This window comes from Aptenodytes forsteri, unplaced genomic scaffold (assembly GCF_000699145.1).
Source record: "Aptenodytes forsteri isolate BGI_AS27 unplaced genomic scaffold, ASM69914v1 Scaffold408, whole genome shotgun sequence".
NCBI classification, from domain to species: Eukaryota; Metazoa; Chordata; class Aves; order Sphenisciformes; family Spheniscidae; genus Aptenodytes; species Aptenodytes forsteri.
Window position 1 is genome coordinate 66,992 of NW_008796048.1, and position 18,926 is coordinate 85,917.

An 18,926-nucleotide genomic window follows, 5' to 3' on the forward strand; every position below is an offset into this window, starting at 1 on the left:
AGAGAGGATGCAATCACCTTCCCCCCATCTGCAGAGCTGGGCCATGGTAGCAGCGCAGCTGGAGCCCACATCCTCACCCCTTGGTTACTAAAACATTCTGCCTCCCAAGAACCAATTTTTGGAGGGAGAAATGTATACTGTACCAATCAGTAGATGAGAAGATTGGTTTTATTGATCTTTCTTGTGGCACAATTTTGCTTTAAGAAAAAAAAAAGGAAACAATTACAGTCAGTGAGTGCCCAATGGATCGTGTTCGAGAGGCACTCTAAGGTAAGGAAGATCTCAGAAACACTTCCTAATTTACTTAATAAATTCAATGAAGTAACACTTATCATCCACTTTTTTTAAGGGTACAAAAACAGATGTAAATTTTGTGTCAGAAATGGGCTAAGTACAGGCTAAACACAACACAAGCTGTGCTGTTATGTGTGTTGAGCTAAGAGTTTTGGGATAAAGTAACATGGTTCATATCTAAATTATTCATACTCCACCTTAATGTGTCTTAAACCCCTGTACACAGCAGGTAATACTGCATTATTAACAATCATCTTCTTCATTTATGCTTTTTATCTCAATAGTAAATTACTGGCAAATCTTTCAGATAGTCTTAAAAAGATACTCTTAAAAGAAGAGATTTAATATGCATGAGCAAACACAAATTGCAGGTGTTTGGCCTTGAGAGTATTTCTTTTATCCATAACTTTCTTGAAGCCATGAAGAAAGACAAATTGGTGGGAGTATTTAACTCATCGGTGACAAGAAATTTACTCATCCAGTTATTAAATGAACAAAGCATGATCAGAAGATACTACTAACAAGGACTGAAGTCCTAGCCACTTTGTATATCCACATCACTAAGCGTTCATTTAATTAAGACATCATATGCATAAACAGTGAAGCTGAAAGGTCTGTAAAGCAAGAAAATAACTAATGCAAAGCACACAGTGGCTGAAGCCTGGTTTCCAAAGAATTTGTCATGTCCTTTATGATATACAACAACAACAGGTCTACATCTCCCCACATTTTCCATTAACCTTTTTCTCTCTTCTCCCTTCATCACAATACTGTCAGCTTCTTCATCTTCTACCGCTAGCACCACTACAGCACCCTCAGACCTTCAGTCTTCAGACCTCCACTTTTCTGTCACCCATCCAAATTTATTCTCAGCCCCTTCTGGTGTTCTCAGTTCTCTCCCTCTCTTGCACTTTTTGGGAACGTGAGAAACGGATAGGATGGATGGATGGTCACATTAGCAGCATGGACCCATAAGCTGTATTTCCTTAGTGAATCACGCTGGATGGGACTGCCCACTCAATATTTGAGAGGCATCCAGTACCACAGAACAGAGGTTGCCAGCTGTACCTCAGAGTCCAGTCATGGATCCAGTTCCTCCAGCAGCCTCTTTAACATGCCCAGGGTTTCAGTTCAGCCACACCAGACAATGCACCTCTTGAAAACTCAGGGTTCAAAGTTCAGTGTGTGCCTCTTGCAGACCTGACAGCACAGCCATCCTCTTGTCCATAGAGACCCATAAGTATCCTTCAAGTAAGTGTATCACAACAAAATCTGATGTTACCTGCAATATCCCGTTATTCAACACATCAGCCAGGGAAAAGACTGAAGTAGAAAAGGGGACTGAGTTGCACCATGCTATTATGGCATGAATTTGTCCACTTCCTCTCTGATTTGTTACACAAGTTAAAGCATGGATATGCTGGGACATCCTGAGTGCTGTGTGGGTGCTCTGTGCAGCACGTGTCTAACAAGTGTAGTTAAGGACAGTTTTAGCAGATCCACAATGTGTGAGCAGACGGGCTCTGCAACACCTACACAGTGGTCAACATGTTCACAGTGCAAGTGCATACCCAAGGGCAGACAATTGGATGAACCAAGCATGCAAAATATAGATGACCTGAACGTAGACAGCTGTCATTTGTCCTGCTACTGTTTTGAGTGGACTGCTGGGCACCCAAAATCCCAGAGAAAATGGCTAAATCTGGTAGGAGAGCAGGAGGTGAGACATAAAAGCAATCAGCTACTGCCAAAAGCAGTAACATTAGCAGGTGCGTATTCCCTCATCTGCTCCTGAGGCAACCTGGGTAGGATCATTGTAAAGTTATAGGCAGGACACACTATGAAGCTGCAGCACAATAATTATTGTACAATACAAATCTTGTATCGCTCATTGTCTCAAGCTACTGTGGTTCTCACTATAGAGTAAAAAAGTAGTTAAAAGTTAAAGTAGGTACTAGAAACATTGCCATCAATTCTGTTCTGTGGCAAAATTACCACATAGCATCTAGCTAAAGCTATTCACGGTTGTCTAAGAGAAGAATTTGGCCTATTATGTCTCTCACAAGTATTTGTCTTACGCTTTCCACGCTTACTGTTTCACCTTTTCAGATTGATTTTGTAATTTTATTTAGTGTTCACTCTTAGGTCTTAGTAACAACCACCTGGCACAGTATGGCCATAAAATATTTCTCAGCATTGGTTTTGTTAGGTTAACCATTAAGATTATTATGATGTTTCCTATTTTCTTTATCAGAAGCAGAACTGGGATGGCAAATCCCATAACACACTAGTATACATGACTTAGGTATTCATGTGCATATTAATACGTTCTCCAAATAAATGATACATATTGAAATGTATTAGAGCGCACACAAGATATGGTAACATACTAAAAGATACAGTATCTATTTTTAAAAGCGTGTAAGTTGCATGTTTGTCTCAATAGGTTACAAACAGATGGAGTGTTGTGTTCAGCACATTTCTTCAGAGTTTCTAAATCTGCCTGATGGGAATTCCATTACCTGGACCAGCTGTACAGGCGACCTCTTTGACTTCCACTTGCCAGGCTCTGAATATATGAGGCAGTGCTGGCATGTTTTTAAAATAAAGTATATGCAAATATGGACATATTTGACATGTTGCTGTAGCACCTATTTAAAATGCATGCTATCTGGTTTAACCCTTGCACCCATAATTATAAAGTGTTTCAAACTGTCTATGCAATAAAATGTTTTTATGTCTTTCTGTTGATTAATCTACTTTTTTCCCCTTAATCAGGAGCAATTAAGACTTCTTTTCACCTGCAATCATGAGTATTTTTGTTTCATTTCACTGTGAAAAGTTACTACTGTGCTCCTACGGCTGAATTTTCCAGGCACTGGATGTCTACTTCCCACCCTAGGTGCAAATGCTCAGGAAGATCTTGAAAGCCTTCCATATTAGGAGCCTTATTATACAAGCATTAGGATACCTTTCTTGTTTTCATATAAACATAGCACATAAAATATTCCTTCTTCTGTTTCTGTCTCATTTATTTCAAAATACTAAAGTGAACGCATCCATTATATAGCATTTCAAAGATATACTAAGGCCCATATTGAAAAATGACCAGTAGTTGTGTTGGTCTACAGTCATTTTCTGGCTGAATGTGACCGCACATTTGAGACATTCACCCTATTACACAAAAGACAAAATGCTCCTTTCCTAGGAGTATGAATAACCCGTGTAAGACAATAGGCCCAATTTTAAGAAAACATATACCTAAATCCAGGTGATTTCCTTGGGTTTCAGATGCTCACGTGAGTAAGGTTTTGAATGAGGATGTATGGCCCCAGTGAGGTTATGGCTGATCAATACAGCACAGGTTAAAGAAAAGGTAGTGTGCCCCGGCAAATGGACCAGCCCATGGAAAAAGGCTCTGTCCCTCCACTTGAAGCTGGTCTGTGGAAGGGCTTCTGAAAGTTTAGCAAGCGACAGGAATAAGGGGACAAAACCTCTATAGTTCCTTGAATTCTGCCTATGATCTTTTTCCATTTCCAGTAATTAGTGTTGCTATGCTCAAAATTTTGTCTACAAGCAAAGGGAAAACACATCTTATATGTAAAGCCAAGAATTTGCTCAAAACCGTAACAGTCTAATCCAAGAAACATTATTGGGTTTAGATCTAATTATTGCAGAAACAGAAAGTTTACTTTTCTATTTGGAAAAATCAAAGTCTCTGTAACAACAACAACAACAACAACAACAATAATAATAATAATAATAATAATAATGACGTTAATTTTTGTATACACTTAGTTTCTATCCCTTTTCCTGGTGTTATATGCACCCTTTCGCTGCTCCTGGAGGTCCTGAGGTCAGTGGTTTCAGCCTGGTGGCAGTGGTGGGTGTTATGATAAGTGTCAGTATCTGGAGTCCTTCACTGCGAGGAATATGATGTTCATGTTGGTGGTGTCTTCTTCCTTGCACTACGATATACCTGGGGACATTTTTATATGTTTGCTAATACATTTTAATGCTTTATTCTTTCTCCACCAATCTGAAGCTTCACGTTACAGCCAAATTTATTATATATGGTGCCTTTTACCTATGTTAGATACTATTTATTTGTTCTCTTTGTTATCCCTAAAAGCAGTTTTGTCCAGCTCCAGGCCTTCCTTTCTTTAGCTGATCACTGGTGAGTTGTTTATAGCCCTGGGGTCTCCAGTGCCAGCCTGTGCCCATCTCTTATCATCCCATGTCTGCCCTCCTCTGTGCCGCATCCTGTGTCTCTACTTCTTGATGCCGCCGCTATCCTACCAGGCTGGCATTTCTGTATGTTACATCTTTATGGCAGTCCTAAATACCTCATTCTACATAGAACAACTGCTTATTATTGTTATCTTAATAAAACTATGATCATACTCTGCAAAGATAAAGGAAAGTAGAACAAGTTAGTGACAACCAACTAGTCATTAGGAAAATTGCTGTTAAAGCTAACCAAAGTAAAACAAAAACAGTTCAGACAGGGCAAGCCTGGCACACCTCTGTCCTGGGCCTTGCATACTCAGTTCAAAGCCTGTGGCCAGATACTAGCAATGCCAATACTGTATTGCAGGTCTACAAGGTCACAGAGTTAAGTGCATGTTTTGTAACTATAACCATATCTCATGAAAACACACCAGAGCTTATTTCCATTTTGTGTCATGGCAGTTGCCTCAAATCACTCTGCATTGTATCAAATTCCCCTGCTGAATTATCGTCTGGCAAACTCTCACGCTCTGGATTTTAACAGAGCTCTTCTGATCAGTGTGCAAAACGCATCGTGACCTAACACACCCTGTTGCTGCCTAGAGTCCTCTTCTATCTCCAATGTTACTTTGAGAGACTTGCCTCCCTGCTGCTGCATCAACTGGGACTAGAAATTTGCACAGTAAAGTGAAGACAGATACTCCAGGCAACCTTAGGAAAGAATTAAAAAGGAACTGATGTGGGGCAGAAATAGTACAGAAAAAGGGATTAAGCAGGTTTTAGGGATGGGATAGTGGGAAGAACAGGAGGTGGCAAAGAGTCTGAGTTCTCAGGAGAGGAAAAGACATGATCAGCAAGAAAGCAGCTCAGCGTCTGTGACATGCGAGGGAAAGAACTCATAAATGTAGCATTAGCAGCATGTTCACCTTCAGCTTCACAAACCACATCACTGTGAGAAGTATAGGGTTAATTCAAATACAAGATGCCTAATAATCTTCATGAAATGGCTAGATGAAATGTCAGATTTATCGTCTAAACTAACTGCAACAAGCTCTACAGATCCACCCCAGACCTGAAACACAACAGATTTCCTCTGGCTAGCACTAACCCTCTCTTTATATTTCTCAGCACTGGTGAATTTAAAAAATGTATTTACTTTCAATCTTAAAACTGTCAGGCAGTAATAATTCTAATCTAAATTTACAAGGATCAAGTAACTACTTATGGAAAGTGTTCTATAGATATTGCAGAAACCGTTCATAGTTTACAATGGTCCAACAAATGCAACAAAAGGCTATGCTTGCAGACCATAAAAATGAAGTAAAAACTTAAGATTGCTAATACGAATTTGAAATATTGATATAAAATTAATCCTTAGCCTAGCGTCATCTAGAAAAGTGATTGTAATATTTTTGTTACAAAGTCTAGATATAGCAAGAGTTCTGCAGTTTCTAAAGTATGATAACTAAAAGTGAAAACTATAATTCTTTAATTTACTTTGAAAAATATTTTTATTTTCCATCAAAAACCAGCTGAAACGTGCAAGGATTTATCTGCCTTTAAAAGTAGCTTTGAGCAACAGCAGTAATCCCTTCTTAGATGGAGAACACTGAAGCTACCTGTAAACCAAATTGCATTTTCCACAGATGACAAGGCAACTCAGTTTAATGGAACCCAGGTGTTAGACTAATTTCTAATTTAACCATAAATGAAGAAAAGAGAAATATTAATCCTCAATGCAAGTTGTTGTGGTATTACAGAATCCATCATAATGAAGAAATGACCCCACTTTGCACAAAGGTTAACTGTACAAATGGTACTGCCTCGACAAAAATGTTAATGAGTTTGTGTGGCAGCAGGTAAGCAAGAGCTGGCAGAAGGAAGCTATTGTGATAGGCAGATAATTACAATGGAAGTCATGTCTTTGGTAATGACTAGGATTCACATCACATATCTTTTCAGTCACAGTACAATTTCGCTAGCTCTGTTTATGGTAATCTATGGGATTATTTGACAGCAAGGTGACACTTTGACTTTGGAACAAATTTCTTTCATAGACAGCACAATTACTGATATTGTGACATTCAATTAGATACATCACCGCTGTATAATTTTGATTTTAGAAAATATACAAACATAAAGTACATTTTTCACTAGTACATGAAGTTTTTTCCTTCTCAATTTGGGTTTCATCATGCTAAATGCTTTGACCTTACTAATGTATAGGAGTTGGGAGAAGTTTAACAGCTGTGAGTTTTTAACCATTCAACTGCAGGATTAATAAAGAAAAAGGAAAAATTATGCATTTCAAATATGTAATTGTCTTAAAGAGAAAGAAAATAGATTTCCAGGCAAAGTTCATCTGTGTTATAAACTCTACTGTGTAACAACGAATATGTAATAAGCTTTTCAAAAGGGAATTCTGACAGTAGCTACACATTGTATCATATTCTAGGCCAAATCTCCAGCTAATCTATTTACCTCAATGTCACAAAACAGCTACAAATAGGAAAATTTTCAGGTGAAGAATCAAATCTGTGTCACCCAATCTTCCCTTTATGGAAGGAATGTGAAATAACAGGGAGAGGACAAGATTGACAAATGTGCTGAGTAGCTCCTGAAGTTCCACCATATCCTTGGTCCATGGCAATAAGCAGGGTCCTACTGTGAGCATTTCACTGCAAGACCAGAGACTACAGCACCCTATCGGTACTTGCATCTAAATAAAGTGTGTTCTACACTCCAAGTGATAGAAGGCATACTTTGGCAGAGAGACAGCAGTTTTTAAGAAAAATGTTTTCTGTTCGAAATTCTTCAAGAAATGCTTTGTGCAAACAAACTTTGGCTTCTGGGGTGCTCATCAACATTTTCTCCATGTGTTTCATGTGCATGTTTCAGTGCCTGAACTTGTGTGACTGGTCACCTAAAGCACATTTTGTTACTTCAGTTCTTTTAGTAGCTGACCTAATCTTCCACAACCACCTCACCTAAAATCTCTCTTGCTTCATAAAGTTATATCTTCACAAATATAGCATTGTAAATATTAATTTTATGGAAAAAAAAAGGGGAATATAAGAAGGGGTATGAATATATCAGAAGCAAAAACTTGTTTAGAAGACAAAAGAATTTCTACAAATACATTGCCTTACTATTAGCATGGCTTTCATCCTACTAGAGATTTTTCCCCCTCCTTGATGTAGGTTTTACAATCTAAAGTTTATGTATCCACCTTCTTTATAACTCTGAATCTGTGTGAAATGTTCGTTATTTTAAGGTATGGGATCTAAGTATTAAGCAAAGAACAGCATTAAGGAACAATAGCCACTCTTACTCTGCATGATGTCTGCATCATTCCTTCCATTGAAGTTAGGTGTAAACTTCTATACTGAAATTGGATTAGAAAAGTTGGTTTAGGTAACTTATTTATAGTCATGATGTGGAAAAAAACAATTTGCTATGAGTATCCTATTATTTCCACTTCTGCTCAGAAATTTCTGACTTGAATGAACAAAACCTAAGGCTTTAATGGGATGAGGATGCTGCTAAGATTTGTTAGAGCACTCACGTTTTTCTCTCTCCAAGGAGGCAAGTCGCAATCATAATGATCTTACATTTGTAGAGTGGTTTTCATGCCAAAGGACACCCAAATGCTTTAAAAACTTGGCAGGTTACATACATGAATCTTACCATTCACCACTGAATTTCAGCAGCCTCTGTTGTGAAAGATTTTTAACAATGCACAGTAAAGTCTAGTTCACTTTAGGACAAGATATGACTACCATAAAGCAGGAAGAGTCTCAGCAGACAGACAATAACACTTCAAATGGAAATGCAAAGAGACCACTGAAGTTAACATACTACTTAGGAAGTGTGGCACATCGATTTAACAACCTTCCTTTTGTGTTTTGAGAGGACCATATATCCAATAACCCATTGAGCAAGTCCAAGTGCACTTGATGCACTTAGAGCACAATTCTTCAAGGTGCTGACTACTGTGGTTCACAAGACAACAAATGGTAAGTCTGTAAAAATGACATGATTAAATGTAAGTAAGTGCTTAAGTGCTTTACTGATCAGAACTTCCAGAGCTGTATAAAAGAGTCTGTGTCCTGAGAGCCCGACATTCACATCTTAAAAGCAGGATTCCTGAAGGAGAGAAACAGAAGCAGTGAGAGGGGTTAGTATTTTTCACTGGCACAGTTTACAAGGACAGAAATAGGTAATTCCCCTCAAAATCCCCTCAAAACCCATTCTTTGAGAATTTGCTTTATGAGGCTGCAGCTGAAGAGGACAAGGGTTCTGTTTAAAAAAAAAAAAAAAAAAAATCTAAAAAGTTATCTAATATTTGAATTACCTTTCTACAATTCTATCAACGGGGCAAGGGCTTTTAAAAAAAAAAAAAAAAAAAAGAAGAAGAAAGGACTAAAATGTATCAGAAGAAATTTATACAAAACCTAGGTCTCTAAAAAACTTCTACACAGTTGTTAACCTAACTGTAGAGATGCTTATTTCTATAGATATCTCCAGTGCTCCAGCAAAGATTGTACAAGAGGGAGATCTACCATAAGCACTAGTTTAAGTTTCTCAGATGGAGGCAAATGTGCCTGAGGACTGGTAGCTGCCTAAAATGTATCAGAAGAAATTTATACAAAACCTAGGTCTCTAAAAAACTTCTACACAGTTGTTAACCTAACTGTAGAGATGCTTATTTCTATAGATATCTCCAGTGCTCCAGCAAAGATTGTACAAGAGGGAGATCTACCATAAGCACTAGTTTAAGTTTCTCAGATGGAGGCAAATGTGCCTGAGGACTGGTAGCTGCTGCATCCACGGCTGCTGAAGGTGCTTGGGGATGGAGAGAGCAGGCAGCAGCCTGATGAGACTCTCAGGAGATAAGGAGCATGTCCAAGAGTCTTGAAGAAGCAAGAAGGAGGGTCACCACGGGGAAGGGTGATTTTGAATAGGAAAACCTATTATGCTAGTGTTTTCCTAAAGTTCACCTACAGGTGCCTCAGTCATCCTTGGACAACCTCAGACCATCTGTCCTCAGACACCCAACCTCTGGGACCATACCTGGTGCCTTTTATGTCAGTATTGGACAGTATTTGGATTGGAGTTAGGTTGCTTATGTTACACATATCATGAAAGGTGGCAGTTATGTGTCTCAAAAAACATCTATAAAGGCCAACATGGCAAGACAAAAGCAACCTAAACTCATAATACTTCCTAAAGTCAAATCTAAAAGAAATGTTAAAGGAAGTGTTGACATTTACTTTTTTTCCCAGGTTAAGACACACTCTTTAAGTCTGTAGCACTGCACATGCAGTAGATGCCTTACTTCATGGTGATATATGCAGTGTACAAGTTACATGCCTGGCCTCTCTGGGAGGGCTTAGTGAATTTCTAGAAAATGTCTTCAGAAAAGCCCATTTTCTACCCAAGATAGGTAATCAAAAAGGACGGTGAACAGTATGATTTCTAAAAACCTAACTGCATCAAGGACTCAGCTACCCAAGATTCATTGACTGAACCCAGGAAGGCTTCCTCAGCCCCTGTATCTGAAATATGGAGCATTTCTTCCTTTCTGAGCAAAAGTCTGAGGGGGTTTGAACCTAGATTTCCCACCTCTTGGGCAATGTCCTATCAGACTACGGGTACTCTGAAGAGAAGGAAGGGGACACACTTGGTATCTTTTTTTTGCACGGAGTAAGTAGAAGTGTATGGGAACCAGAAAGAGTTGAAATAATATCCAGTCCTCTTCAGTTAGTGGATGGCAGACAAATTCACTCTATTGGAGGCATCCAAAGAGCAGAAGGAGAGGGCTGTTATGTTAGAGCTAGCCTTTTAAGTCTGCTCTTACCCAGCAGTCAGAAAAAGGCATCAAGATGGAAATGTGTACCTATGACCTTCTTTTCTTGTATTCCTAGTCCTACAGGTAATTAGTCTCCTACTCCTCATACCAGATCTAAGGCAGCAGGCGTGAAACCTAAGGGTAATACATATTCTGTGATACCAAGGAATGCTTCTCGGATCCCATAAATGAAAATTCAGCTGTGCCAGAAGTTCAGCTCGGTATCAGCATGAGGTCTGACTGTTAATCCCCATTCCCTGCCATGGTTCCCATGGTAAAGAAACGTATTCCCAAATGGTTTCCCAAACAGATTCCAGTAAAGTGTCAAATCAAGAGTCTAAAGCCTGGTGAACCATCAGCTGGCACTAGCAACAGTTCAGTATGGATGCAGGGAGCACGAGGGCAGCTGAGGAACGGAGGAGGACAGTTGCAGGAGCTGGGGTGTGGGAGGAGTGGGGGAGACACAGTCAAGATGCATACACATGTCTAGGTTTATTCATGGGCATATGACCAGAGGTGAGAAGGAAGCTCTGTAAAAATAGCACTGGGGGGAAGGGGATTCACCTCCTCATTCACAGTCTGCCCCTGGGAACTCCCAGCTTGCTCCTACCAGACGAGATTGAAGCAATCAGAGTAAAATCCACTGCTGTGGGATTAGGAGGTGGAAATTGAAAGAGGACACTGGGATGAAATACTCCTCATTCTCACACATGTAACATAGCAGATTGGTTCCCCAGGTACAATTTCATTTCCCTTCTCCCTTCTGTGTGTTGGAGATTCACAGTGGGAGGAGAAGGAGGTAACTAGTAATGAAAGGAAAGGAAGAAAGGGCATCTTTTACTTGCACACACGCACACATGGGAGGAAGTTGAGGAGGAAAGAGGGACAAGTGCAATGTGTTCGTTGAGAGGAAACTCCCTCAAACAAGGAGAAAACAGCAGGACAAAAACGGACATGAAGGAAAAACATTCAGCTGTGAAGCATTTTGGGGAGAGGGAAAGGTGTCCCTGAGGCTGCTCCACTTTGCACTAGGAAGGAGGGAAGGGAACTAACCAAAGTTACTGGGTACCAAAGGCTTCCTGCTCCCTCTGCAGCCATCACTCTACCCAGCTTGTCACCCAGCCCTGCTTTGTTTACAGCCTTTTCCCCAGCTGATGCCTGTGAGTGGGGAGCATGGGTGTAAATCCAGCAAGCACTTCAATACTTTTTGCTTAGCATTCAGTAGAGCAGGAGCTGAAACCAAGATCTCTCTTCATATATTGGTTCCTTACCCACCAGCACATAGAGTGCCTTGTGCATGCCCTTCTTCTCCTTTTTCTTCTTTCCATCTTCTTTTCAAGGAAAGTGAGAGTAATGGTTTCATTCTGTCCCAAGCTCTGAAAGAATTTCTCATGTCCCATTAAAGAGCTACAACAAAAAACCCCTATTGAATAAAAAGATGATGTAAATCTTTGTTTTCTAGTTTTCTTTTTGATCAGGCTTACAGGCAAGCTAGAGGAGGAATGCTTGTTAGTGAATTTGGGTGGAGTTCTGGTGGATAATAAACTCTTGGTATTGAACTCTTCAGTTCTAGCAAGAGGTAAGACCCCTTGCACATGCCCTGAAAACTTCTGAACTTTTCATTATATCAGAGTTGGATTTTTCTGCTTACCGATTATTTTGTTGTTTTCACTTATAAATGTTACTCTTCTCTAAAACAGTTTTGAAAAACTACAATCAACACATGAAGGCTCTTGTGGTAAGTGACACACATCCATGCAATTGAGAGCTAGGTACTACAAACTTTAAAAATACTTCTGCCAAGGAACTATTCAGCGAGGTATGTCATAGCTAGTCTTTCTTCCCCAGGAAAAAGAAAACACCTGAAGACTCTTTATTAAATTACTCTCCTTTGTAAAATTATCTCTTCACTGTTTGGACAATGATGCTCTTTTTTTCCTTCTTTTCAGTTTTGTCAAAACTTCAAAATCTTTCAGATATAAGAGAAAATTCAGGCATGAAGAATAAGGAATTGATGTAATTTGTGTGATTCTGATTACTGATGATGGGTTCTTATAGCTTCACGTTTTGGTCTGCCACATGCACCCCAGCATTTATCTAAGTGCCTCTGCAAAAACAGTCACACTCCAAAAACAGCACAGATGGCAAAAATGTTTCCATAAATGTTTTGAGGTGGTTTTCTAAAGGAAGCAAATATTCTGCAGAACAATGCAGTTGAAATATGTTTAATTTTTAACTTAAACTTACATTAAAGTTATGCAAATTTGATTAAAACAGAGATTTAAACCAAAACTATGGGTTTTTATAGCTTCACGTTTTGGTCTGCCACATGCACCCCAGCATTTATCTAAGTGCCTCTGCAAAAACAGTCACACTCCAAAAACAGCACAGATGGCAAAAATGTTTCCATAAATGTTTTGAGGTGGTTTTCTAAAGGAAGCAAATATTCTGCAGAAGCAGAACAATGCAGTTGAAATATGTTTAATTTTTAACTTATTTTAACATTAAAGTTATGCAAATTTGATTAAAACAGAGATTTAAACCAAAACTGAACTGCAAACTGAGCAACAGCTGTGTACGGTCTGCAGGTGGTTTTCCACAGCAGCACGCACTTCCATGGTCCTTCAGCTCCCTCTGCTGCTTAATCGAGTCCCATAGTTTTCATATTTGCAATGAGCTTTTACTCTTTTTTTTTTAACCTTTGTTTTGATGAGAAAAAATGATGCAGATTAAAATTGCACCTAAAGCAGTGAAATGATTGCTTGAACTGATACACAGTGTGTGCAAAGTTTCATGTAATTATTGTCCCTCGTTTTCTCAGGAAACAACAAAAAGCCCATGGGACTCTTCTGATTGCTTTCTGGTGACTTGTAGTGCATATATTCTGCCATTACAATTTGACTTGATGTAACTAACTGGAACGTAGCTGTTGCTTAAGCTGACATTTCCTGGTTATGCAATTTTATTTCATACTGATCATTTTTTTAAAATAATTACATCTTTATATATCTCAGTGTACTCTTTATTACGAATGTCTCTTTCAGATGTCTCCAGATTTTGATGGTGTTCATCTATCAACAATGCTAAAGAAAAGAAGGAGCAGCATGTATGCTTGTATATTCTAGTCTTTATTGCCATATTTTCCATTTCTAAATAGACTTGACAAAGCTTATCCCAGATAGCAGACAACTGTATGTATTCAAACAATGTGTTGGTCAAAATGCAAACCACACAAACACACATATTCATTAAAGTAGAACTTTGGTTAATAAGGTATAATGAAGGGAAGGAATTATCTGCCAGAATATGTGTGAGAAGTATTATAAAAAACTCAGCATCATACATCATACTGACTAAAACGGGGATTTGAAAAGCGGTAAAGGTTAAGGGAATATTAACACACAAGATTATGTTGTTCCAAGGCATCTCTGATCCTCAGAGGATTTTAGAAAACCCAGGTGGTCTGTCTAGATTACATCAAAGATGGGAAGCTCATAATTCAATGTGTAATTTTCTCCATAGGTATATTATATCCATTTTTTTTCTGTTCGCATATTCAGCCATGCGATTATGTCAGTCACTGATGGAATTACCCCAAGAAAATAAGATTATGAAATCTCCAGTTGAAATTCTGCAGAACTATTGAAAGTGCAGGTTTGGGGAATCTTTGCCAAGACGTTACTTCCTCCAAGACATCTAGGATGACTTTCCGAGGGATCTGCATTATTGTTTAGCCCCAAAAGCAATGGTACCTGTGGGTACGTACTATGTTACACCTGGGAATAAATGCAATCCACCCGTAATCCAACATGAACAGAACAACTCAGACAACTCAGGCTTGATCAGATCTCTCAGGCACTGTTTGGATGTGTCGCTTTGTCCTTTGTGAGGACAGTGCTTACATTTGAATCTTTTCAAAGTGTTTACTGCCGTTCAGGAAATGGCGACACACTGCTGGCTCTGCTCAGGGGACAGGGGAAGCAGCTGTCTTTGCTGTCACCTTCTTCATGCAGCTTGTTCTTGAGTGACACCTTAGGAGCAGGCCCATGGGACTGGAGACTTATTACATGACTGAATACTTCTCAGGAGGACATTACAGAATGACGGTCAGATCCAAAGGATGTAGGCACGTGGAATAAATAGGTGGATTGCAGGAGCCCAAAGCTGCAGTCAAAAAAAGAGTCCCTCAGAGGCTGCCTAATTCTGGAGGTACTTGGGAGGACCTTCCCCTTCCAGCCTTACAGTCTGGCAGGCACTTAAAATTTGTGCATGTCCTGACCTTCCCTTACCTGAGCAGTTCAGTGCCTCACTCCTGCTCAAGTCTCACCAGGGAGTCTGCTGCCCCACAGCAGCCAAATCCCGCAGTTATGTATTGCCTGAGAAAGCTTCATAAGCTTCATACACTGACAATCTCGTTGTCACAAAATATTTAGGGACACAGAACAGAAGAAAGCAACACTGACCACCACCATGCCCAGTCCTCCACCACCAGAGACAACCAGAACATGAGCAGCAATTCAGGACACAAAGGACTGAAGTCATAAAAGCTTTCCCATTATTAACAAATGTGCCACAGGTGGGGAGGAGAAAGCATTTGAGGTCACGCCAATAAGCTTCATCCCTGCAACAAAAAGGACCATCGCTTAACATGAAATTCTCAGGCAATTGAGATGGCTGCTCCTTCCAGGTCTGCCTTTCTCACTGGCCACTGGCCCAGTGGTCACTACAGGCTCAGGAAGCCTAATTCCCTACTAACACACCAGTGTGCAGGGCAGCTCATACTGCACAGGCATAATTGCCTGCTTCAGATCTCTTTTCCGAGGACCAGACTCACCCAGCCTTGCCACTGTCACAGGTTAGCTCAGCACTGGGCTTGTCACACAGGACTCTTCGTTCAGAGCAGTAATAGCAGGCTGCAAACGTAAAGCCATACGCTAGTGGCTGAACAGCACGAAATAGCGTCCAGCTGCTCAACAGAAATACCAGTAATCCCTATCAAATTAATCAAGGAAAAATTCCTTTCTGATCTCAAATTTGGTGATTAATTTAACCTCGAGCATGTGAGTAAAATACACCAAGGTGGCACTAAAAGGGTTTAAGATCTCAAATCCATCAGCTCGTCCTAACTCAACCTTACTCCGCCTATCACTGTGGCCTGCCCAGTGCTGCAGGGGAGGGCAGTGAAGAACTGGAAACCAGTTATACATCTTTCGGGGTGGAAAGGATGAAAGAGGCAGAATGGCCCTTTCCTTTACAAACTTTGCCAATGACCAGGAGAAATTCTGAAATACAGGATTACTACAACAGAAATAAAATGCAAATAAATGTGAACACACAACAATCTAGTATTCTAGAGAATACTGAGCCAGTCTTCTCAGTGGTGCCAAAGGAAAGGACAAGAGGACATTGGCACAAAATGAAACACAGGAAACTCCATTTACACACAAGGAGGAAAAAAACCCCAAACCTGCAAGGGCGACCAAATGCTGGAACAGGTTATCTCAAGAGGCTGTAGAGTCTCCATCCTTAGAGATATTCAAAACCCAACTAGACACGCTCCTCAGGAACATGCTTTAGTTGACGCTTCTCTGTGCAGCATGGTTGAAACAGTTGTGTCTCCAGAGGTCCCTTCCAACCTCAGCAATTCTATGCTTCTGCAGCTGTGAACCACTTGACATGGGAAAACTGACACCACCACCACTACTCAGACCTTGACATCCTATGAAGTTGAAAGCCTGTCTAAAATGTTTTGCACTTCGTATGAAACAGTAACAAATCGGGGCACCATTTAATCTTTTGTGGAACTAAATTTCCCACTTGAGTCTGGATCCAGTAACTGTTACAGCAGCTATGCCTACAAACCTTTGACTGGGGACCCACATCTCCATTACGTCAGTGAACCCTACCTGTGGTTGAATCACACCTTTAATTTCAAGAATGAGAGGAAAACGTGGTTCTCTTGCACCCATGACAATAAATCCTCTGTTATTTCCAAATATAAGGTATGAGACAGCTTCTCTCAGACTTAGGATGAAGCTAGCAGCTTCTTGCTTTCCTCAGATGGACTTACCTACCTAACAAGTATAGGAAGAAGACCATAAGCTACACCAACATTTTGAGCAAAGCTCAACCTGGTAGACACTCTCACCAATGCTTGTCTAGCTTGTAGGTTTGATCTGGTAAGCAGAATTGTCAGTCAAATTCCTAAAAAGCCCAAGGGTTTAATGTACCTGTGAAGTTACCATTAGATCAGCTGGAATTCCAAGAATTTCAGGAGATGCTCAAAAACTAATGTGGCAGTTTATTAAATTTTGGGTTTAGCCATAGTTATTAGATCTAGACCCAAGAGCTGTGGTTCAGGTGCCCATCTTTTAAAATGGAGTGATGAAGATCATCAAGTTTATGACTGTGTATCAAAGATGGTGGAAATGTAAAGATTTTATGAAAAGATTTATTCAGTAACAACAAAACTTTTAGAAACCAAGTCCTAGTCAGACTGAGCAGAATTAAATGTGCATTGAAATGTGCAGATCATTATTTGACAAGTCATTTGGTGTACTAAATTATCTTACTGGAATAACAGGTGAGGAAACACATTTTTCAGCCTTGTTCATTTACTTTGTTTACTTCCATGGAAGTTGGCTCCTGGGAAAAGTTTACAAAATTAACTGATACATTTGATAGAATTGTCTTTTCCACCAGCACTGTGTGCGTAGACTGTAACTCCAGATGTTACAGAACAATCAGACAGTAACATTTTTTCATGTTTTTTTCCTTTACAAATTAGCATTATAGCGATCTCTGTTCTGAAAGTCTCTGTAAGCACGTTTTGCATCTGTTTTACTGTGTGGAATTCTTCCAAAAGGTTCCAGATCATTGAAGCAGGCATCAAAAACTTCATCCACAGCTTTTTCTGCCGTTTCTTTGCTAACTTTTCTAACAGCCAGAATGGAACGAATTGCTCTGTCTCGTACACAAGTCTAAAGTGGGAATTAGATAAAGAAAAAATTGTCATTATTAGTATAAGTAATTCTTTTCCAGATTTTGTCAAGTATTAACTCCTACTACATACACAATAATTTTGTATCACAGAAGAGTCAAACAATGCCTGTATTATTACTTATTAGTACTGCATTAAAGTACATTTTTGTTCCATCCTGTGTTAACTATGTGTTTTAGTTTTCCATGTGCAAATAAACCATCAAATAAGTAAAAGACATTCCTTAGAACAGGAATTAAAATACGATCTGGCATTTGTTGTAGGTATCAAGTATTTGTACAACTTGACTTGGACACAAGAGAAAATATGTCAGAAAGAAACAGACATAAATACCAGTTAGTACTTTTCCAATTGAAATGCTATAAAACATAAAGGAATGACTCCTCTACTGGCCTTCATTTTGATACCTCTCTATGGCAACTTTTGCTTACACAGTTTGTCTACTAAAAGATAAAAAAAGATGTAAACATCCCCAGCTACAAGCTAACTGCCACTCTAACGTGAACAACTACTTGCGACTCAACCCATAGTCTTCATTACTATTCAAAAATTAATTCCTCTAAGACTTAACACACATGGTTATCTAGAACCCTTGTCATTCTCCTTCCTCCAGTTTTCAAAGACTTTAAGAGTTTTACCCATTTATAGTGGGTAAGGTACTCCCACTGCATCTCCTGCAAACCCTTTTTTTTGTTTCACTCTTATTAACCATCCATTGTCAGTGGTAATGCTCTACAATATGACTAAGTATTCAGGAATTTCACTCCAACAAAAATAACAAGGTGGAAAAAAATTTATCATGAATCATTAAAGGGTATTAAAGGTTAATTAAGAGAAAGCAGCAAGTCCATGGCATCTACTTCTTTCTCTGCTGTTTTCAGCTATGAAAGTGTAGAAGGCTGAGATCAAGTACGTGAAGATGGCTCATAACAAATCAGTAGACTTTAACATCTACAGTCTTTACCTGATGGTGTCCTTTTAATCCAAATTTAAACCTGGCTATTTCATTCATCAGTGTACAGTCTCCACTGAGATTAGCAGCTCTAATCTATTGAGAAAAAAAGGCACATGATCAGAGAAACACATGGAAATACAAAGTCAAAAAAGCTGTAACAAATTTTTTTCTTCAATATCTTTCTGGTGACTGCTGGTAGAGAACATTCCCAGGGCCAATTCTACTTATTGAGTACATATTACCCTTTATATCCACCCTCTCAGCCTCAATGAACTGCAAAGTATTACTATAGAACCTGTAGGTTTCTCCAGGGATCAAGTCTCACATATTCCCAAAGCTTAAATGAATGAGCAGAAGAGAGATTTTGCGTGTGTCTTGGTTTAGGCTGGCATAGAGTTAATTTCCTTCCTAGTAGCTGGTACAGTGCTGTGTTTTGGATTTAGGATGAGAACAAAGCTGATAACGCACCCATGTTTTAGTTGTTGCTAGGTAATGCTTACACTAGCCAAGGACTTTTTAGTTTTCCATGCTCTACCGACTGAGAAGGCTGGAGGTGCACAAGAAGCTGGGAGGGGGCACAGCCAAACTGGCCAAAG

The 18,926-nt window shown here is 39.5% G+C and overlaps 1 protein-coding gene across 1 annotated transcript in view; it reads right to left on the minus strand.

Annotated features, from left to right (window-relative positions):
* Positions 1-15,790: 15,790 nt before the first annotated feature.
* ATP23 (ATP23 metallopeptidase and ATP synthase assembly factor homolog) overlaps positions 15,791-18,926 on the minus strand; it is a 14,045-nt gene continuing 10,909 nt past the window's right edge. The window contains exons 5-6 of the mRNA XM_009286200.2: positions 18,340-18,423; positions 15,791-17,355 (exon numbers count right to left, since the gene is read on the minus strand). Coding sequence (XP_009284475.1) covers positions 17,152-17,355; positions 18,340-18,423 — 288 coding nt within the window. The 3' untranslated portion in view covers positions 15,791-17,151. The remainder of the gene's footprint in view (positions 17,356-18,339; positions 18,424-18,926) is intronic.